The 23,234-nt window shown below is 44.4% G+C and overlaps 1 protein-coding gene across 3 annotated transcripts in view; it reads right to left on the reverse strand.

The window, feature by feature from the left end:
* Positions 1-5,158: 5,158 nt before the first annotated feature.
* The window catches only part of Pex19 (peroxin 19), a 57,316-nt gene continuing 39,240 nt past the window's right edge, over positions 5,159-23,234 (reverse strand). For 2 of the 3 annotated variants that reach the window (XM_065440484.1, XM_065440482.1), the window contains 2 exons: positions 22,981-23,022; positions 5,159-5,535 (listed from right to left, as the gene is read on the reverse strand). In XM_065440484.1, coding sequence (XP_065296556.1) covers positions 5,473-5,535; positions 22,981-23,022 — 105 coding nt within the window. In that variant the 3' untranslated portion in view covers positions 5,159-5,472. The remainder of the gene's footprint in view (positions 5,536-22,980; positions 23,023-23,234) is intronic. The other variant, XM_065440483.1, reaches the window with a different exon arrangement.

Consider the following 23,234-nt stretch of genomic DNA (forward strand, 5'->3'; position numbering starts at 1 on the left):
CGGCTTTTATAAAGCAGTCGTCGAAAGTTCCACACTAATCGTTGGGACCCGCGTGCCTCCCACAAAGTTCTACACCATTCGCGTCAGTCGATGAAATCAAATAACACAAGGTTCGGCGACAACAGACAGCGGACAGAAGCATCGATAACTTCCCAGAAACTTCGGATACATGCGGGCGGGTCCCGCGCTGTGCGATATTTGTTAGGCGGCGAAACGTGGTCGCCCGATAAGTACACGTGTCAATATCTCTGCATTCCTCCCATTCCCAAATGGATGCATCCGGAACACCACATCAAGAGATGGGCCAACCCTGCACATCAACTCAAGAAATGCTTCGGTGGACTTCCGGTTGTCACATATACGGATGCCTCTTACCACTCCTCGAAGCCAGCGTTGGTGGCAGTAGCCCTCACCTCGCACCGTAGCTGGTACACAGCCTGCAGCATTCACAACGCAGAAACAGTCACCGCAGCAGAGGAGGTTGCCATGCGCTGGCACTAAATGATCCTAATACCACAGTCATCATTAGCGACTCTCAACAGGCATCACACATTCTACTTTCTGCTCCCCCCTCTTCCATCCCCCGCTTACTCTTTTGGGCTCCAGCCCACGAGTTGCTCAGCGGAAACGCCCAAGTCCATACAACTGCCAGAGATCTTAGCTGCCCAGCCGAGTGTAGGACCCACCTCCCCGCTTCCCCTGACATGATCATCTCGCCTGATTTTGTACTCACCACTTACATGGACATCTTCCAGTACTACCGACTTGGAAGATGCATATATTCTCCCACACTCTGCGATCTAACAAAACACGAGGCTGTCCAATGGCGCAAACTACAAACAGGCAGCTTCCTGCACACCCTCTTGTACAGTAGAACCTTTTCACAACAGATAGCGCCTAGGTACAAACACCGCTCATCTCTGGCCACTCTCATACACAAGACGTGGACATGTACGCATTACAATGCAAACACTCCAGAGTCGTGGGAGTACCTCCTATGTGCCTCTGAGCCAGGAGATCAACGCCGTCTCATCTAGCGTGCTGTGGAGGCCGCAGCATCCCAAAGGATGCCCGCCGACTTCCTCTGAGCCAGCGCAACCGGTCCTTGGACTGGCCCCCTCTTCTTGGGAAAAATGAAGAATTCACCACCACCACCAGCGGCGTATCAAATATATTTTGATAGGGGGGGGGGGGGGGGCAGGCCTCCTATAGGAAAGCCTATAAAACCTGCCGATGCTGAAAAATGCCTCAGTGAGACGTATCTTTGTCACTGACAGACCTGATTATCAGTCTCACATAATGATCCATTAAAATTGATTGTTGCAAAAATATTTCGAAGCATGTCGCTGAAGCGAGACAAAAAAGTTGCGAACATTCTTACTAAGCTTTGGTGAATTTCATGGAATTTTTAATTTTGGAACACTATATAGTATAAGCTAACGTCAAGTAAATCAGTTATCTAGACGTTTCAGGTTTGTGTAATGCCCATGCAGGCGACTGATGAACAGTGCTTATACCAACAGAGTGTACATGGCCTTTATGTATATTTATTTAGTTGTCATACTGCAATCCCCAATGGGAATTTCGGCAGAGTGGATTATGAAACAAAACTAATTACAAAATACCAAATATGCCAAGCTTAATATGCAAAAGGTACTACTGCCAAAGCCATGAAATACTAAAATTTTGTGAAGTATACTAGTAGTCGTTTCAATCGTCAAGACACAGAGTTTATTTTTAAAATTACCTCAAGGGAAGCTTCAAAAATGCATTGAAAAGTTAGCAACAAATATGATTTGCATCACAAACGGAAATGTTCATGTTTATTCCTGAAATATCCATGGAATAGCGGCCAAAGTGTAACTTGCCACATTAGTGGCGATGCTTCCACTCGTAGGTCCGAATAATCTAGCAGGTCCAAAAAGTAAGGCTCTGAAACATCGCTCGATGACTATATATTTGCATCCTGTCGAGATCAGTTTGACCTAACGTAAAACGCAAATGAGAAGTCGCACAATTGGCATCAATACGACAATCGTAACCAAGGTCTCAAAATTGAGCATCTCACAATAAAATCGTAAAAGCTGGCAGATGTGAAATATAGACATAAATCACAACATATAAAAGAAAGAACATGATCTCAGCATACTAGTTCCAAAACAAAAGAGCCAATACTTGGTTGAAGAACTTTATCATTATTAAACTGTCCCAATCGTTAACAAATCTCGGGGAGAAGGAGCACTTGAAGCAAAGAACACATTTGCGAAAGACGGTAACGGTTAAATTATGCCTTTGTATGGTGGCATATCTGTATAACAAAGATAACTTTTGATGTATCAGCATTGTAGGGCCCATAAATTAGCCAGTAGAAATTAATATGGGAACAGAGCTTCCTCTGGGACAAGGCAGATAAATTAGCCTTGGCAAAAAGAGCAGTTATTGAACATGTCCCAACCTGTTACATGTAAAGCGGAGATAATTTTTTTCTTGCATTTTCTCTGTTTTGTCAATATCATTTTTAGTCAAACAGTTGCACATTAAAGAAGCATGCTCTACTATTGGTGAGAAACCAGTTTTATAGATTAGCAACCCAAGAGCAGGGGTTGATAGTTTTACAATTCTTCGAACAGTTTTTAGTTTGGGTTTGCTGTAACATAGTCAGTGTGCTTTGACCAATGAAGGGTGTTATTCATCCAATGTCGTAAATATTTAAAGTGAGTTATTTTATCAAGAAGGTTATTTGCACCAAACCTAAATTTTTAAGGTTTTCGTTTCAGAGTAATAGTCGTAGAAATCTTTTCCAAATTGGTTTCCATTTGCCAGAATTGACATCATTCAATAATTTTACAGGAGTCCTCATTCAACTCTTCCGAGTTAGAAGAGCTTTTGATCTCCAAGCAACGACACAATCGTCAGTGTACAACTTAATTTTAACTGAAATATCTGTTATTCTGTCATCAATAAATATGAGAAATAAGAGCAACCCGAGAATGGGTTCCTGTGGGATGCCAGAGTCTACTAATAGTCATTCCGAAGAGTGGCCTTTGTAAACAACATACTGCTGCCAGTTTCTTAGGTAGGCTGACAACCAGGTTATCAATTGTGTTTTTGGGGACCTGTTTGTGGGAAACTTCGTCAAGTGCCTTGTTGAAATTTCATAAAAGATTGTGTCAGTTTGCTTCCATTATTAATTTCTACAGCAAAATCGTGACCAGTTTTAGTTAGCCGAGCAGATGATCAAAAACCTTTAGTAACCCCGTGTTGATATCGTACTAATATATTCACAAGACAGAAGATAACAATTTAGATTTTGTTTACTTTCAGATTGAAAGATTGCAAAAAGAGCACGATTCAAAGGAAGACAAATAACCACGATTTCCTAGCGCGAAAAGGCATTTTGTCTACATTGTCCAAAATATTTCTTGTTCTCCAACATTCGTGATAACTAAATTCTTCACCACATGCTGTTAACAAGGCGATCACAATTACCCGAGCTTTATGCAGGTCGAGTACTATGCTTCTGCCCTTGATGTATCTAAAAGCCACCGTAAAGTATTAATTGGTCAGAAAGCCATTAGAAACGGAAGCAATTTGTTCAGATTCGCGTGAACAAGCTCAAGCGCTTCAAGACCTACGCCTCTCTATAGTTGATCTGAACATAAAATTTATTCCAATTGATTTTGGGAGACAATACGCTTGCGAATGTACTACAATCAAGTGCATTTAGTGATGCTTGAGAACCGGCAGCGCTTCAAGCCACTCAAATTTTTTTGTAGAGAATAAGAAAACACTTTTGTCAACACAATATGAACACTGTGATTAACCACTGTGCTATGAAGTGCAATTACAAAGTAAAGACTGCCAATGTGAAGCCAACCGTTACTTCATCATGGTCATGGAGCCTATGCGTCACACAGCGATTGTCGGCTGCCGACATGTAGCTTTTGAATAATGAGCTCCGTTTTAGAAGGTCACTTTTCAATCGACTTTACTAGCTTATAAGTCAGCCGCCGTGGTTGCTCAGTGGCTATGGTGTTAGGCTGCTGAGCACGAGGTCACGGGATCAAATCCCGGCCATGGTGGCCACATTTCGATGGGGGCGAAATACGAAAACACCTGTGTACTTAGATCTAGGTGCACATTAATAAACCCCAGGTGGTCGAAATTTCCGGAGTCATCCGCTACGGCGTGCCTCAATCAGAAAGTAGTTTTGGCACGTAAAACCCCATTTTTTTTTTTAGCTTATAAGTCACTAAAATGTTGCCCATTGTTTATTCAAGTCGCCAAAAAAGTCGCTGGTCGCTAAATAGAAGTTTGTTGCTAAACAGGCAAGAAAGTCGCTAAACCTAGCGGCAAAATAGCTTAAATGGCAACACTGATTACAGATTGTTAAATTATAAAATACAAAGCAGATTTTGTGTTTTCATAGATTGTTAGGTTATACGTCCAACAAACACAGGATGATACAATCAATGGAAGTCAAAACTTGTCTTGGACTACCCAATGACAGGCCTCCTTACAATGCAGAAGTGCAAGGCGCATTGTGCATACGTCTTGCACCACCAAGAACCATACTCTCCTAAGTGCGGCCGGCTGAGGCCCATATGCAAGGCCGGAAAGGCAATCCTCGCTGACAAAGCAGGAAATACGCTGTAATAGAGCACACTTTCAGGGACCTTATTCTGGAAGACAACTTGGCCTGGATGTTTTGTTGGAGTTTTCCTGTGTGCAGCTGACAGTCACCGCTTTCGAAAGTGGGAGGTCAAATGGCATACTGTGCCCCCCTACTTCTGAGGGTGAGGGGGGGGGGAGGCAGGTGTGCTCACTGCCCCCCCCCCTGGCGACAGGCAGGTGTGCTCACTGCCCCCCCCCCCTTCCTGGCAGATATGCCTATGACCTCAACCCGTGCTAGAACATGCAAGCTGTCATCTCTGCATTTGGGTGGATGCCGTCATTTTTTTTTCTCTCACAGTTCAAAGTGAATCAGCACAGTTTGTGTTCGAAGCATATCTTACATGAGCTGGAAAATAGCCAACCAGTATGAGCAACACATGAAATGACACCAAATACAAGTTCCAACCTTTGCTGCTGTCCTTATGCAGGTACGCTCGCTGAAGAGGTACTTTCAGGTACCCCTCCAGTGCTTAAAGTATTTGCAGACAACATATACAAAATTTATTCCCTTTGAATGTACACTGATCATTGCAGCAATGGGAATGAACTAAAACACAGTCACTAACTGCAGGTGTCACAAGCAAGTGATCACTAGTGGTAGTGGCATTTCAAATTTGTGAACATACTTATATAACCACCAGCTGGAGCACTCTGCACCACAAAGAATATGCAGAAAAGCTAGTACTGCATCCAAAGTGGCTGCAGAGGAATGCACTGTCTCCAAAAATACTGGTGCTTGCGTTGCAATGAATATTGCACAAAATACAGGCAGCCAGGACCTCTGATGAACAAGCTCAGTCACATGACTGCACACTGCTCGGGCATTCCTGGGGCACGCCCATCCAGGCCAATGTCAGGGCCCTGCAAATGGAAGCAACCTCGGTCAAACTTCTTTCTGGTCATGGCTAAATAAGAAAGCATCACTAGTCTTGGATACCTGCAAGATATTCTTTGTGTTCTTTATTCTAGAGCAAACAACCATATCAGGTGTCAAGTGAAGAAATATAAAGGTGTGTAGACAACCATCTTGAAATAGCACACAACGGGATGGCACAACAGAAAGGAAGATGAGTGGGTATGGCGAGGCAGGACGCATCATGTCGCTCACCAAACATTTCCTGTTCATAACACAAGTGCTGCTGGCTGCCCTCGCCATTGGATCATGTCTTGCAATCACGTGTCAAAACCACTGCATGGGTGATACCGAATCTGATCCCGTCTTATTACCCTGTACCTCATCAGCATCCGACTGGGAACTGTGCTGTAGTCTCACTGCGCTAGTGGTGTCATCATGTGAACAGAAGCAAGGCACGACATCATCGATTCCGGCTCTAAAAGACCTGCAGCAACACTTCTTCACCAGTGGGCACAGCGAGGCCAGAGGCATCGTGCCGCTCACCGAACGTTTCCTGTTCATAACACAGGTTAGTTTTTCATCATTTAAGAGTGATGACCTCACTTCGTTAGTTGTGTCATGCCCACAGACGTGTCTATTAGTAGCATATGAGTGTCTTTGTGTCTGTAAACTGCTTGTTTGTGGTGATATCGAACTAAACCCCGGTCCCTCTGTTGAGGAAATGTTTGCATCACTTCAATCTGGACAAGCCACAATCCTGTCAGAACTAGCAGACATTCGAAAACATCTTTCAACTACAGAGCAAACTGTGTCATCCTTAAATACCAAATGGATAGAAGTTTATTGGAGGTTGGAATGCGCAACAGTTTCACGATACACACAGAGGAGACACACACCACAGAGCGCTACTTGCAACTATCGTTTTATTCCCTTGTCAGTGGAATAAATACAGGAAGATACTCAGGGGGGAGGGCGGTAGCGACAAAACAAACAAGCAAACAAAAACTAAAATAGTTTTGACAAATATTGCCATCTACCAATGCCAAGCCGGCTTTGTCATGCGATCGTGTTTGCTGCACTCATCACAAAAAAACCCGGATACGAAAATTCCCGATTAGCGCTTGAGGAAATCTAATTCCTTTGCACTAAGGGAAACTGAAGGCGTGCTCACGCACATACTACCCAAACGCGCAATCTCCGCAGCTTCGATTATCTCCCGCGTTATTTGGCTGCCATCTTTGCTTACAATCTTACAATTCTTGAATAATGGCCGACATCCGCAATCTCTACAATGTATCCCAAGGTGTCCAGTGACTGTTCTTGAAACGTTATAATCATGTTCCTTTAATCTTTCGTTTAAACATCGTCCAGTCTGACCGATGTACTTTCTGCCGCACTGAAGTGGAATGGAATATACTACTCCCTCAGCGCAGTCGACGAACTTCTTTCTGTGTTGTGTTTCACAACCTCGTTTCTGTGTGGCACCTGGGTTAACCTTTGCACACATGCTCAGCAATTTCTCCGGTGCGGAAAACACCACTTTCACCTCGCATCTTTTACCAATTTTCTTAACTCGCTGCGCGATCGAATGAATGTACGGCATCACCACTATTTTTTGTCGTGTGCTTGGACCGCAAGGCTCCTTCCCAGATAACGGAGCCCTGGTTCCGATTTCCTTGAACAAACATTGTGCCACAGATACTAATAGTTGTGAAGGATAACCTGCCTCTGTGAGCCTGCGCGTTTGCTCCCGAAAGCTGTCAGCAATGCTATGATGGCACGACTTTTGCAACGCGTTTCTGTAGCATGACTTAACTATGCCTCGTTTTACGATTTTGGAATGCGCAGATTCGAAGGGCAAAAGAGGCTTATTTGCACGCGGTTCATATTGCCAACAACAATGACTGGAGCCCAGACTTAGTTTTAAGTCAAGAAACCTAATTGCTCCACCATCTGGCTCTTCACTTGTGATCACCAATGGCTCTAGCTCTTCTCTGAAAATACTTTCAAGGTTTGTCAACAGCGACTGATTCTTGTTATCAACGTTGTCCACGTATCAACGTTGTCCAACGTAAGTCATGCTACAGAAACGCGTTGCAAAAGTCGTGCCATCATAGCATTGCTGACAGCTTTCGGGAGCAAACGCGCAGGCTCACAGAGGCAGGTTATCCTTCACAACTATTAGTATCTGTGGCACAATGTTTGTTCAAGGAAATCGGAACCAGGGCTCCGTTATCTGGGAAGGAGCCTTGCGGTCCAAGCACACGACAAAAAATAGTGGTGATGCCGTACATTCATTCGATCGCGCACCGAGTTAAGAAAATTGGTAAAAGATGCGAGGTGAAAGTGGTGTTTTCCGCACCGGAGAAATTGCTGAGCATGTGTGCAAAGGTTAACCCAGGTGCCACACAGAAACGAGGTTGTGAAACACAACACAGAAAGAAGTTCGTCGACTGCGCTGAGGGAGTAGTATATTCCATTCCACTTCAGTGCGGCAGAAAGTACATCGGTCAGACTGGACGATGTTTAAACGAAAGATTAAAGGAACATGATTATAACGTTTCAAGAACAGTCACTGGACACCTTGGGATACATTGTAGAGATTGCGGATGTCGGCCATTATTCAAGAATTGTAAGATTGTAAGCAAAGATGGCAGCCAAATAACGCGGGAGATAATCGAAGCTGCGGAGATTGCGCGTTTGGGTAGTATGTGCGTGAGCACGCCTTCAGTTTCCCTTAGTGCAAAGGAATTAGATTTCCTCAAGCGCTAATCGGGAATTTTCGTATCCGGGTTTTTTTGTGATGAGTGCAGCAAACACGATCGCATGACAAAGCCGGCTTGGCATTGGTAGATGGCAATATTTGTCAAAACTATTTTAGTTTTTGTTTGCTTGTTTGTTTTGTCGCTACCGCCCTCCCCCCTGAGTATCTTCCTGTATTTATTCCACTGACAAGGGAATAAAACGATAGTTGCAAGTAGCGCTCTGTGGTGTGTGTCTCCTCTGTGTGTATCGTGAAACTGTTGCGCATTCCAACCTCCAATATGCTATACCAACACGCCCAGTCGTCAACCTTGGATAGAAGTTAACCAAGTGCAGGTAGAAATCTATAAAAAAAAACCTGAAATTGAACCAGTTCAGACTGAACTACAAAGCTTAAAGCAAGTAACTGAACAACAAAACAGTAAGCTGGCAGATCTCGAGGATCGCAGCCGATGATGCAACGTCATTATTTATGGCATTAAAGAACAACAAGGAGAAAATGAAAAATCGCTGCAGCGTGCAATCGTAGATGAGCTTTTTTCACAGAAGCTAAACCAACCTATCCGTTCTGTTGCAAGAATTCACCGTCTTGGGCAAAAGTCAAGCAACAGACCAGTGATGATTTACTTCCAAGATTTCCTAGGAAAAGAAATGGTCATGTGCAATGCTAGAAATCTAAAAGGCACCAACATATATTTGCAAAATGATTAGAGCCTGTATACCTTGCGTAAAAGACACCTTCTATGGGAATCTGCTCAGGCCGATAAATCTCAAGCAAAACATGTTTTCCTTGTTAATAAAAAACTAAGCATTAATACAACCTCTACATATGGGAGTGACACTAGTAATCAGCGCATCCTTTTCCGAGCAGCTTGTAAACCACGTGATAGTCCCTGACTGGACACGCATAGTAATTTAAGGGAACTGAGATGGTGAAGTTTTAACGCCTGCGGCTTATTAAATAAGACTGAACAGCTTGAACAACTTTTTAAATGCGATCCCCACACAACCGTAGTTTCTGAAACGTGGCTACACGGTGACATCAGTGATGCAAATGTAACCCACCCTTCATATCAAATCTTTCGACGCGATCGCACCAGTCGAGGTTTAGAGGTGGCGATGGTACTCAAAAATAGTTTTGTCGTCGGCTTACTTGCGCAGATAAATGACCACGAAAGCCTTTTTAAAAGTAAACTTAGCATATCATCACTGAAAACAAACACCATTGTATATCCATTCCGTAGTAAAGAATATTGGCACGTGGTATTTTATCGTATTGAGCATGGGTGGCAAATGTTAAGTCATGCACTTGAAGTTCTGTTGAACAGACTAATTTTCCAGGACATTCATGTGGAAATGTGCAGCATACGTAACATACGAGAGTTCTTCATTCCATGATGTCAGTACTCTTTTATGCGAAGCATATTACTAGAGCTCAACCCAGCTCCTCAGGCGCGGCGGTGTCGCCTTCAATACCACGTGACACCGTGATGTCACGACAGAGGAGAAACGGGGCTCCAACTTGCACCGTCGCTCGCGGCGTCGCCTTCAAGGCTCACCACGTGACACCATGACGTCACGACAGAGGAGAAACGGGGCTCCAACTCGCACCGTCGGTCGCGGCGTCGCCTTCAAGGCTGACCACGTGACACCATGACGTCACGACAGAGGAGAAACGGGGCTCCAACTCGCACCGTCGCTCGCGGCGTCACCTTCAAGGCTGACCACGTGACACCATGACGTCACGACAGAGGAGAAACGGGGCTCCAACTCGCGCCGTCGCTCGCGGCGTCGCGGCGGTATATAAGCAGCTGCGCTTGCCTCTGCTAAACACTCACGAGGTGAGATGCCTCCTGGAGACAGAGCTGCTCGTTGGAATAAAAAGCGAAGGTTGCGGCGTGCTACAGAGACTGTTTCTAGGTGGCTTTGCTACGGCGCAGCGACTACGCGCCCCGCATCGGACACGGTGAGCGTCGAGCAACGCAGCGTTCGGCGCGACAACGAAATGTGCGCCTGAGGAAGCGCCGCACGCCTGAGCCGACGCCGACGACACCAGCTTTTCTGCGACACGAGCTCCTTAATGCTGTCGCGTTAAAATAAAGGCTAGTATGCCTCGCATCCTGGGCTTAACCTTAGCTAAGCCACAGCCAGTTTTTTCCAGTGCTGTTAGTATTTTTATGTATTTATAATTACTGTCAAGCTGTTCATATTGTATTACATTGTATAGCACTAGAGGTTGACCTGCAATGGTAAACAGTTAAAATACCTCGTTAATTGTCGCCCTTTCTCTATGCCTTGTATATTGGGGGCTCGGGCGCTTCTCAAGTGAATTGATTTTCACTTTTTGCTCGAGCATTCCCGCATTGTGATGATGCAAATAAATTTCAACTTCAATTGTTGGGGCCATATGTTTGTCTTGTGCGCTGTCTATCGGCCACTGTCTTCCCCTCCAGAGTTCCTGCCACTACTCTTTGATTACATGGCGTCATTAAAGTGTCGTCACGTCATAATGGCTGGTGACTTTAACCTACCTTCCATCAAGTGGTTGAAAAAGTCTGCTTCACATCTTATTGATAGTTCTCTCGTTGACATTATGCTTTCCTGCAACTTGGAGCAAGTTGTACTTGAGAACACGCAGGTAATTGCCAGTCATGGCTCGATATTAGATCTTGTATCTCTCAGCAGAGATATTTCTTTATGCGACGTGGCTGTTAAAGAGGGTGTACCAGACCACAAGCTGATACTAGTCACTTGTATATTTGTTCATTGTACGCAACATCCAAAAAGAGTTCCAAAAACGGTGAAGGATATGACAAAAGCTGGTGACAAATCCATTCTTGATGAGAGCAGCATTCCGGGAAAGTTGGTAATCCATTACTCAAGTAATACTGCACAACAAAAAATGACATGGACTTGGTGTGTCTTCTTGTTTTACATCCATGTCATTTTTAGTTGCGCAATATTACTTGACCATTCTTGATGTATTGTGGTAGCTACCCCAAACTGACACCGCTTCTTTGTGGCTTTCTTTTAAGAGCACTCTACAGCACTGTTTAGATGCCTTCGTTCCTGATCGCCTTATTAAAATGAGACGAACAAACCCTTGTATTACCTGCTACATTCTACAATTTAAACGAAGGCTAAAGAGAGCCCAAAAGAGATTGAGCAGAAACCCCGACCTCATTCAACAACTTCAACTTTCTTGCGCACTATCTGCATCTCGAAATAAACATTTTTTATAAACCTCGCCAAGTTACTGAAAGAGTAATCTGGAAAAATGTTGGTGCTATCTGGGAAATAAAGCTTCGCATTTAGAAAAATTAAAAACACAACAACATAACAGTTACAGACGTAACAGAACTATTAAACGTAATGAACAACTACTTTTATTCTGTGTTTTCTTCAAAGGATGATATAAATCCTGATCTTGTTCCATCCTCGCTAGATCCAGATTTCATAACCTTTGAGGGTGTGTTTTCTCTGTTACTGAACATAAAAGCTAAATATTCTGGGGGCCCTGACGGAATTCCGAACTCTTTCCTGCGCCTACATGCATAACCAGTATCACATATTTGAACTACTATTTTCTGTGAATCAATCAAAACGGCGACCTTACCAGATGATTGGCACTCGCCAGAGTTGTTAGCTGTGCACAAGAAAGGAGATCACCTGCTGAAAGAAAACTACCACCCAATTTCTCTGACGTCAGCGTGCTGCAAGGTACTAGGACACATTATTGCTCATTTTATTACTGATTTCCTTGAAAGTAATAACCTGTTGTCTTTAGCTCAACATGGCTTTCGAAAACAGTTAACAACCTGCACGCAGCTCGTAGTAACAGTCCACAATATCGCATTGACGTTTGATTCCTCAGGTCAGGTAGATTTACTTTTTTTGGACATTAGCAAGGCGTTTGATCATATCTCTCATGTAAAACTTCTCCTGAAGCTCCAAAACCCTGATCTTCCATCTTTCATCATAAATTGGATAGATGCTTATCTTTCAAATCGTGCACAGTTCGTTGGTGTAAGGGGACACGCTTCTAACATATTACCAGTATCTTCTGGGGTTCCACAAGGAAGTTTACTAGGGCTGATTCTTTTCCTAATATATATCAATGACTTAGTAGATATGGTTGATTCTAATATTAATATCAGATTGTTTTCTGACAACTGTGTTCTATATAAGAAAGTAACTTTGTCAACAAGATCAGATTGACTTGGATTTCGCCCTAACAAAAGTTAGTGAATGGTGCACCCGGTCGTCAATGGTATTAAACCCCGATAAAACGGTCTTACTACGCGTGATGAAGAGAAAACAACCATTCGCATTTACTTACCGCGTTCAGAGAACAAAGTACATGAAGTAAATTAATATACATACCTAGGAGTGACCATTACTAACACGCTTTCATGGTCCATGCATATGACAAATGTCTGCACATCCACTTCGCGAAAACTTGGTTTCCCGAGACGCAAGTTGAAAATAACACCTCCCGAATTGAAAATGCTCGCACATGAAACGTACATTTTACCAAATCTAGAATATGCATCAGTGGTTTGGGACCCTTTCAACAAAAAAGACATAAAAAAATTGAGATGATTCAGAGACGCGCTGTACGTTTTATTTTTTTTGAAAGTTTCTATCAACAAATTCTCCAATCAAGTTAGTGAAGGAAAATAACATCCTGTGCTTGAAAATCGCCAGACAATCGTGCGCCTTAAATTTTTGCGTTCTGTTTATAATAGGACGGTAAAGATACCTGCACAGACCTATGTACAGCCGTTTTTACGACGCGCATCCAGGCATTGTCATGTGCTTAACCTGCTCCCATACACTGCTCGGACAAACATATTCAAATATTCTTTTTTTCCTTGAACAATTGTTCAGTGGAACAATTTGCCATCAGATGTCGTTTGTGCTGATGACATTGACAAAGCTTTGCTCGGTATGAACACTGAATGAGCCCGAGCTTTTGTGTACTACTTACACTATTTACTGTGCTCCTTTCAAAATATCTTACTTCTTTTTGTATAATCTGCAGGGATAATTGTTCAGATTGTAATTACTGAATGTGGCTGTATAATCAAAGTGATTTGTACATGCATGTATACATATGTGAATATATATATGTATGCATATATGTATATTTTTGTGTGTGTGTGTGTGTGTGTAGACATTGGCTTTCGTTATTTTGCTGTCTATTCCCCTTCATTTTCTTTTATTGATCGCCCATTGGATATTCTTGTATAATTAATTATTGTTTCTGATGTGTGTATAATTGATTATCTGTTTCCCTCCCCTTCTGCCTGGTTTTTAATGAATGCAGTGTTTCCTAAATAAAAAATAACAAAAACACAGGCGCACTGTTTACACTAGTTGCACAACATTTCAAGATGGCTCTCATGTCAAAATACCAACTAGTCCAACATTGAACTCATTTAAAGTGGGTAGACAACACTGGTCTTTCCATTAGGTGCTCCTGTTTGGCAACATCACAAGACAAAAATTAGGCAGTAAGCAAGCCTGTTCCTGGTCACTGAAATATGGCACATTTTGCATTTTGATTCATGCCAAATCATTGCAAACATGACCCCTAAGATTAAATACAGTATTGCCATTCAAAATCTTCTTGTCTTTGTACGCTATTAACTGATGGCCCAAGCATTTCAGTGCGTAGTGCATAAGTTCTAACAAAGGGTGGCGAAATTCGGCAAGTGTGTTCGGGAGCTCACTTTTTTTAATGAATTTGAGACCTTTCTCTTCCTGTCCTTCAGTTTGTGAATGAGTTTAAACGGGAATGATGTATAAACATTACAAATGTGAAGTATAAACAAGGAAGCTAAACATATTATATATATATATATATATATATATAATTTTGCAGGACATATGCAACTTGTGCAGGTGCAAAGACCAAACCAAACCAAGACAAGGCATTCCTCCTGCATTCAATTGACTACAGCAAGTTGTGCATTAAAAATTGGAGGACGCTTAAGCTTCGCCTTCAAGAGTGGAACGCGACAGCGCTCCCGTCGACCCGCCAAGGGGTGCAAGACAATGGGCTACAGGGCAGCCATCACTTACGAGGCACCCCGCATCGGACGCGCTGAGCGTGGAGCCATATGGTCGAGCAACGCGGCGTTCGGCGCAGCAACGAAACGTGCGCCTGAGCAAGCGGAACGAACCAAAGAACTCGGTATCTCGGAGGGGGAAATGATGCACGCCGGCCAAACGTCGTGATCGGCACGGGCAGAGAGATAGACAGATAGTGATCTAAAGAAAGGAAGGACGCTTGATTCTGCGGAGGGAGCAAGGCGAAGCGTTGTCAGGGGAGAGAGAGTCCGGGCAACGACCCCCCTCGCACCGGTCCTTCCACAGCTCCAATGCGCGCGTGGCGCGCCATCTGTCGAGGCAGCGCCCTACATGGAGAGGAGGGGGTCTTCTGTGTTTGCCGCAAGATGGCTCTGCGTGTGCGGAAAGCGCAGAAGAAATGCAGCGGAAACGCACTTCGCTACTCGTGTAATTGCGACTTCTATAAGTTACACGTTCATAATTACCGATATACACTGCAGTATAACTTTCCACGGCTCGTTTCGAAGGCAACACCGCATTCACTAGAGGCGCGTTTGTACCGCTTGGAAGCATCAAACTCGTGGCTGAGTGGTAGCGTGTCCGTCTCACACTCCGGAGACCCTGGTTCGATTCCCACCCAGCCCATCTTGGAAGTTGCTTTTTATTTATGAAGTGCCTGCCGTGATTTATCGCTCACGGTCAACGCCGCGGACGCCGACACCCGACGCCAACGACACCGGATTTTCTGTGACACGAGCTCCTTAACGCTATCGCGTTAAAACTAGGTATGTGTAGCAGCGTTACGAACAGTACCTTGGTTTGGAACCTTGCTGCCAAATGAAATTCACAGCCCTCTTCAGCACTAAAACATTGGCTTTCAAGTAGCTTTGCACAATGTTTAGACGGCAAAATATATTTGGTCTCCCATTCCAAATCTGATTTGGAAAAAGCACACCATGTAACAACTTCCATCTTTCCACTTCCAGACGGTGGTTTCAGAACAAGTGTTTTACATTCCACTAAGTTGTTAACCACACAAACGTCTCCAGATTCACTGATGATGATTTTCACACTCGGTGCCAGCAATTAATGGCTGACCACCAACTAACAACATGCCTTTCACCATTGAGGAGCCCGAACAACCTTGAGTAACACCCATTCTCACACGTGTTCTGGCCTAGTCTAATGAATTGTATTTCTGGCCAAATTCTTTAACAGCTTTTCAATTTTCGCAGATATTTCCTGCACTCTGATAATTTGCTTCATCCTAAACAATTTGTTTTCACACATAGGAAGAGTGTGCACCTCACCTCACACGTGCTCCATAAAACACTCAGCAAATATAAAGAAAAAAAAAGCTACTTCATTCACTCGTCTCTTGACTTCAAAGGTGTCTTCGGCAACCTTTTTCATCCTGCAGTGGAACAGTTTTTCAGATCTCATAAGTACTCTAAAAAACTTTGCTACCACTTAAAAATTATTTCCTCAAACACCAAACTATCATTTACTAGTAGTCCTATGGGCTCACCAATAAGTCCTCTAGGTTGGAATATTATTATTATTAATAAACATCTAAATCTCCCCTTGCCACCTGGTATGTCTACACAGACATACACCGACAACAGGTGGCGTTATGTCCGGCTGGGCACGCCCTGCAAAATTCACCATGAACATAGAAAAATCATGCTTCCTGTACTACCTCAGAAGCCATGCCAATACTTCTACCCGAATTTGCAACATCACTGTTCTTTTTAATAATGTCATCCTCAAATACTAACAAAAAAATGATAGAGAGTTATAGAACAGCATCTGTCGCCTTACGTAGGTTAAATGTAAGCACCTTTGCGGGACGTTACAGTGCGCATCCTTTCAAGTCTTTCAGTTCACCCTACAGAAATGCACACGTAAAGAAGACGTTATAAAACAGGGCGCCATCTGGTGCCTCGTGCCAAACGTATCCAAGCCAAGACGATCCATTAGCAAACATCTTGCTGTTGCTATGCGGATGTGTCTCGTTAGGCCTACGGGAGCCCGAATCAGAAAATGGGAATCTCAGAAATCTCAGAAAATGGGATGGGCTATGCGCTCATAACTAACCTCTCGGGTGAGTAGATAATTACAATAGTTACTGGCGATCAATGCGAGTAAGAGTGTAGCCATCACAAGAACTCATGCTGAAGTGGGAGCCATGGGTGTCATGGCTCCCGAAAGATAGCCCGAAAGAAAAATAACCCCGTGCCTTCAACAACGCCGCCCGTTGTCTACTCTGTAGCTTCATTGCAAGTGACAAAAGTAGAAAGAGCAGCTCTGCAAGGCTTTTGCGCTTGTTCACATGTACACGGCGCGTCTACTACTAGTTTTCCAAGCTTCAAATGAATCAGTTGCTATTGAAAAAGTACTTATATAGAACAATGCATTTATCGCAACCATTACAAACCTGGGGCGAGAATACGGTTGAGGCAGGAAGGTACAAAAATGCTTCAATCATCGTTTTAAATAAGTACTCTTGGTTTTAAATAGCATAAAATTTATATTTTTTGGTTTTGTGTTTTCACAGCACGCACTCTAGGGCTTGCGCGTGCAGTGAGCACTGGTGGACAGCACTCAATCGACGGTGCTACACAACGCTCGAACACCGTCGCTAGATGCTCGCCTATCTGACTGCTGACAATGATCGTTCACGCTAAGTTGACGGCGACAAATCTTTGCGTAGAAGGCTTCTTCCAGGCACGTACCCAGGGGGGGGCCCGGGGGGGCCCGGGCCCCCCCCGAAATCAAGTGGCATAACCCCCCCCCCCCGGCCCCCTCCCCACCCACGCCACCACTCCTCACACATTCCTAAAGCGCCGCCAGATTAATGTTGAGACTTGGCAGCTGTTCATCGGTCAGCCTTATGCTGCCTTTTTCACTCCTTTTAGATGGCGGTAGTTATCGGCATCTCTTGTAATGTGAAGGGCAGTTTTCTCATAGATTCCGCACCCGCGAGATTAACTCGAGATGCGTTCAGTTGTCATCATCTATTCAACCGTCACGCGCATAGCTGTTGCTTTTGTTAGTTTAACCTTCTTTGTTTAGGCTGATCCTGGGACCAGGAGAGGGATGCGGCTGTTACTCAGCTGGTCTGTATACTCTCATGGAACGAGTTGCGGCCGGAGAAAACGCCCATTGCGTTTAACTTTTCCCTTTGCTTCATTATTTCCTTGAGTTACGGCTCGCCGCGACGCTGGCAGATGCCCGGAACCATATACACGTGATATGGGTTAGATAAGGTGGGAAATAAAATAATGTGAAAGAGCGTCCATCATGAAACCCTGCAATAACCCTTATACCCATAAGCAAGATGACTGTCGCCCGTTACCTCGTCTGTTTTTCCCTAATTGTTAAGCACTTTTCGTGCAAAATTGGCAACGGGAAACAAAAATCGCAAGGAGTTGAGAAATTAGGTGATCTACTAAGGGAGAGAGCCAACGCAACAACCAAATGTGTTAACCGTTGTTTATGAGAATATTTATGGATCAACATCTTTTTATTTAAAAAGGAAGTAGAGGAAACGCCGCCGGAAGTGGAGAATAATTACTTGCTTTGAATGACGCTTCTACAGTTATCGGTCGAACCGCCTCACGTAGCCACTTCTCTGCTGTGCTTATGTGGGTGTTTTTCTAACCTTTCTCGGTGAGCGCAGTACGTCTAGAATCGCAGAGTCCTGCGCTCTACGCGGTTGTATGGGACTGGTGGCCGCACAGCGTTACGCAATTCGCGGAACTGTCAAAACTGATCCACAAGGCGAAAATAACTGATATTCGAAACTATAACATGAGAAAGACTGAAGAAGCCGTAAAAAAATGAAGGCAGCCTGAAATCAGTAAAAAAGAAACCTGGCATAGGACAAACCATGATGTATGCACTAAAAGATAAAAAGGATAATATCATAAACAATCTCGAAGATACAGTAAAAGCAGCGGAAAAATTCTAAGCTGACTTGCATACAGTACCCAGAAGAATCACGATACCTCACTTAGAAACAGTAATGAACAGGATACAGAAACTCTCCTATAACTAGCGATGAGGTCAGAAGGGCCCTGCAAGACATGAAACGATGAAGAGCGGGAGGAGAAGGTGGAATAACAGTCCATTTAATCCAAGATGGAGGAGACATAATGCTTGGAAAACTGGCGGCTCTTTATACGAAGTGTATATTGACTGCAATGGTCCCAGAAAACTGGAAGAATGCAGACATTATACTAATCCACAAAAAAGGAGACTCTAAAGAATTGAAAAATATTAGGACCATTAGCTTGCTCCCGGTATTATATAAGATATTTGCCAAAATAATCGCCAGTAGAATAAGGGCAACGCAGGATTTTGTCAACCAAGGGAACAGGCTGGCTTCTGGAAGAGATACCTTACAATGGATCACATCCATGTCATCAATCAGGTTATCGTGAAATCTGCAGAGTACAATAAGCCTCTCTATGTGGCTTATATAGATTACGAAAATGCATTTGATTCAGTAGAGATACCAGCAGTCTAGAGGCACTACGTAATCAAGGACTACAGAACGCTTACGTAAAAAGCTTGAAAAATGTTGCTACATGCGTGTGGTATTTGTTTGTTTGAATGAGGTGCGTGGGCGCCATCACTCCAGAAAAGAGGGGGGAGAACGAACTGGGCTCACGCTGTGAATCTAAACGGTCAGCGCTGCAACCGTTGTTGTAAATATAATCTGTAAATAGTTTCTCGTCTTACTGACTCGTCCTTCGCGTAAGAATATATACAGAGGTTCTACAGCTACCTTAATTCTACACAAGAAAAGCAGTGAGGTACCTATAGGGAAATGGGTCAGACAGGGAGACACAATTTCTCCAAAGCTATTCACTGCGTGCTTAGAAGAATTCAAGCTATTAAACTGGGAAGGCTTAGGAGTAAAGATCGACGGCAAATATCTCAGCAACCTTCGGTTTGCCGATGACATTGTTCTATTCAACAACAATGCAGACGAGTTACAACAAGTGATTGGAGACCTCAACAGAGAGAGGGTAAGAGTGGGGTTAAATACTAATATGCAGAAGATGACGATAATGATAAATTGCCGGGCAAAGGAACAAGAGATCAGGATCGCCAGTCGGCCACTAGAGACTGTGAAGGAGTACGTTTACCTAGGTCAATTAATCACAGGGAACCCTGATCATGAGAAGGAAATTTACAGAAGAATAAAAATAGGTTAGATCGCATACGGCAGACATTGCCAGCTCCTGACTGGAAGCTTACCATTATTATTGAAAAGTAAGGTGTGCAATCAGTGAATTTTGCCAGTGCTGACATATGGGGCAGAGACTTCAGAATGAGTTAAGGACCGCGCAAAAGGCGATCGAACGAAGATTGCTAGGCATAACGTTAAGAGAGAGAAAGAGAGCCGTTTGGATCAGAGAGCGAACGGGTATAGACGATATTCTAATTGACATCAAGAGGAAAAAATGTAGCTGCGCAGGTCATGTAATGCGCCGGTTAGATAACCGTTGGAGGATTAGGGTTACAGAATGGGTACCAAGAGAAGGAAAACGCAATCGAGGACGACAAAACACTAAGTGGAGCGATGAAATTAGGAAATTCGCGGGCGCTAGTTGGAATCGGTTGGCGCAGGACAGGGGTAAATGGAGACCGCAGGGAGAGGCCTTCGTCCTGCAGTGGACAGGATGATGATGATGATGATGATGATGATGATGATGATGGAGGTGGTGGGCCCCCCCCGAAAAAAATCCTGGGTACGTGCCTGGCTTCTTCTGCAAATATTTTCTGTTGAGATACTCGTAGGTTTGTTTCATGCGCGCACACTTTTCTGATTTCTCCTGAGAATGGTTTTGCTCCATCATTTCCCCCCGTCCGACGAAAAATGCAGCGACACAGTACACAAAAACATCCGCCGCTAACAGTAGGCACCAGTCTTTGGAAAACTTTTCTCGTCGTAACTTTACTTGGGAGTGAAATAAAACAACATGGAACAAGCACGCAGGATGTGTGTTCGTAGCGGTCGCTGCAGGATCCTGTTTTCAGGCAAAGCTTAGCGCAGCGCCAGCGATTCTTGCTGCAACGTTCCTTCACCAGATCACGGCTCAGAATAAACGCACGTGGCACAAATGGCGCATCTTAAGCTCGCAGTAATATTTCCGGCATGATAGATCATCGCAAACAGTTCTGGAATTCACTCTGATGAGGGGCTGAAGCACCCAGCGGACGCGACCTCGCCCATGTTACGTTTCGCCTACGACGCGCGGTATAGCCGGCGCGGATGCAACGGACGCCGGGGCTTGGTTCAAAGCGGCGGACATTTTGGCCCGTTCGGAGCTGCCGCAACGCCTCCCCGCCAAACGCGTCCAGGCATGTTTCAGTGCCACGTGTCTTCGTGTGTGTGTGTGTGCCCACGCTTGTCAAAGCGCGGCAGCCGGGGAGAGGAGCTCCCCAAGTGTGAAGCGAGGAGGTCTGACCGGCGCCGGCCCGGCTGATGCGTCACTACACTCGTCTCAACATGTCTCTCAGCTTGTCCGTGCCCTGCTGTCACATGGCCTCGTCCCGTGACGTTCCCTCTTGCCCTCAACTCCGAGAGTATAAAAGCAGCTGCCCCAGGACGCCAGGAGAGAGGCTCCGATTTCTTCTGTTGAGTAACGTGCTCTCCCGTCTCTCCACTTCGGTCGACCTGACCGGCCGCTCTTTTGCGATGCTAGAATAAACAAGTTGTTCTGTTAGCAGTCAACTCATGCTTTGCCAGGACCTTCGGATGCTTCCAGTTGTGCCCCAGGCCGCCAGGCCAACGCTACCCTTGGGGCTTGCGACCCATTTGCAACAACTCGTGCCAGCGGTGCTTTTGCAATAACGGGTGTCAGCGCCGAGATTCCAACACCCAGTTCGAAGCGGGAGCGGCCATCTTCTCCATCGGCAGAGTCATCGGCCATCCGGCTCATGATGTTAGTCCAGAGTGCGCTCCCATTGGTGGACGCTCGTGTGCCACCGCCTCCGAGGAGTAAACGCCCCCTTTTTTCTAAAGTTGTATCCGACTATAGTCTGCTACTCCGCACTGGGGAAAAGGGAAGGGGAGTGAAAGTACTGGGATGGGTGATGATGATAAGAGAAGTGGTAAGTGCTTATGTATACAAGACAGTTGCCTTGCTAGAGCTGCTCGTCTAGCTTGGTGTCCTGCAGGAACTTCAACACTTTAGTTGCACGCATTGAAGTTGCAGTGTCAGGCCATGGGCCGAGGATAGATTTCTCCAACAGTCGGGAGGATGTAACTTGGGAGACTGGTATTGTGGAAAACCACTGCCATGGGTGCACAGGATGACACAAAGCTCACCGAGAATACAAATTCTAACCCCGAGATACAACTGTCTGTTGTGCATTATCTCTTTCGACTAAACACTGAGCAGCAGCATTTGCTCCTATTTTGTAGTGATTTTTTGCATCCCAAAGTTTTTCTGCATAGAAGAGTTCATGGCAGGCACATTCCACCAAAGCGCTGGCCACTTACTGATGAGAACTAGCGCAAGAAATCCAGAGCAAATGAAGAAGACGAGTAGTGCTGACGATAACGAAAATAGGGCTGGGCCTCAAAACCCCGCGGGCAGGAAAAATGGAATGTTGAGAATTTCACTGCCACAAATCTTACCTTCAGCATTGGCTTTGTATAAAAATAACGAGACGTGAAGAAACCAGACAAAAAGCTACTTATTGCTCCAACTTCTTCTCTTTGCAGTGCCCGCCTGCCCCGTTTATTCGTCTTTTTCTACAGGCTTTGCAATCAATGTGGACTTGCTGTGGCCAAAAATGTGCCTCTGTTTTTTTTTTCCGTGTTTTTCAATAGCCCCAACAGAACGTCTTTCACCACTAGAAAGCACCAAATCTTTCTAATGAGTGAATTGACTCCGTGTCACGGTTCTCTCCCGTTCTACGGCCACATCTTAAAAACGGCATTCGTAGGCACTTTTGAAAGGAAATGTGTGTAACTCCTTTCTTGAGCAGATAACCAAACACGGTGAGGAGCTTTTTTTATATGTTTAGATATCCAAAACCCCCCCAAAATTAGAAACTGTTTTTCAACATTGCGATTCGACAAAAATTATGATTTCAGGCCCTTGCCCTCCCTTAAAAATTTCAGCTGTCCGAGATTAAACCACATACTATATTTACTCCTGTAAGGCTTGAAATTCTTTTTAAGATCATGCAGAACAGAGGAGATAATCGATGGTCAATGAAGGTAACAAAGTGGATGCCAAGGGAAGGAATGGAAGGCGACTAGGAGATGAGATAAGCAAAATAAGGAAATTTGCAAGCATAGGATGCAGTCAGCAAATGCAACAGAGTGGTAAATAAGGGAGACTCTGTAGTGTGCATAAAACGATGGACGCATCCTTTGTTTCTGAATGAGCCAAGATGAATCATGTGGAACCTCCCAACACATCATCGGTCCTGTACTAAACATAACTAACATTGTACGAACTGGCTGGTCATTTGATATGACTCACTTCATGGATATTGACTTTGCAGAAAACTCTAAATATTATGTGTTCTCCTTTGAGGCTCATCTCAAGATACCACCACAACCAGGAAAAGGTAGCACTCACAATTTCGACCAGGTCCTTAGGTGGATGTCCGCACTCTTGCATCTGAAAAGGACACCAGTAGTGAGAAGCCATCATTTCAGCAGGTTCACATGTGATGCCAGAGAATGTTAAGCACATTTCACGCATGTGTGATTTTATCAGCAAATTCAGCAGCTCCTTTCGATGTTGCATGTCTTTCAGCATGTTACCTCTCAATTTTTACACAGCTGACATTGCAGTGTTGCAGTGGAGGCGGTTGGCAACTTTACGAGTGT

Source organism: Dermacentor albipictus, chromosome 4 (assembly GCF_038994185.2).
Source record: "Dermacentor albipictus isolate Rhodes 1998 colony chromosome 4, USDA_Dalb.pri_finalv2, whole genome shotgun sequence".
Taxonomy (NCBI): domain Eukaryota; kingdom Metazoa; phylum Arthropoda; class Arachnida; order Ixodida; family Ixodidae; genus Dermacentor; species Dermacentor albipictus.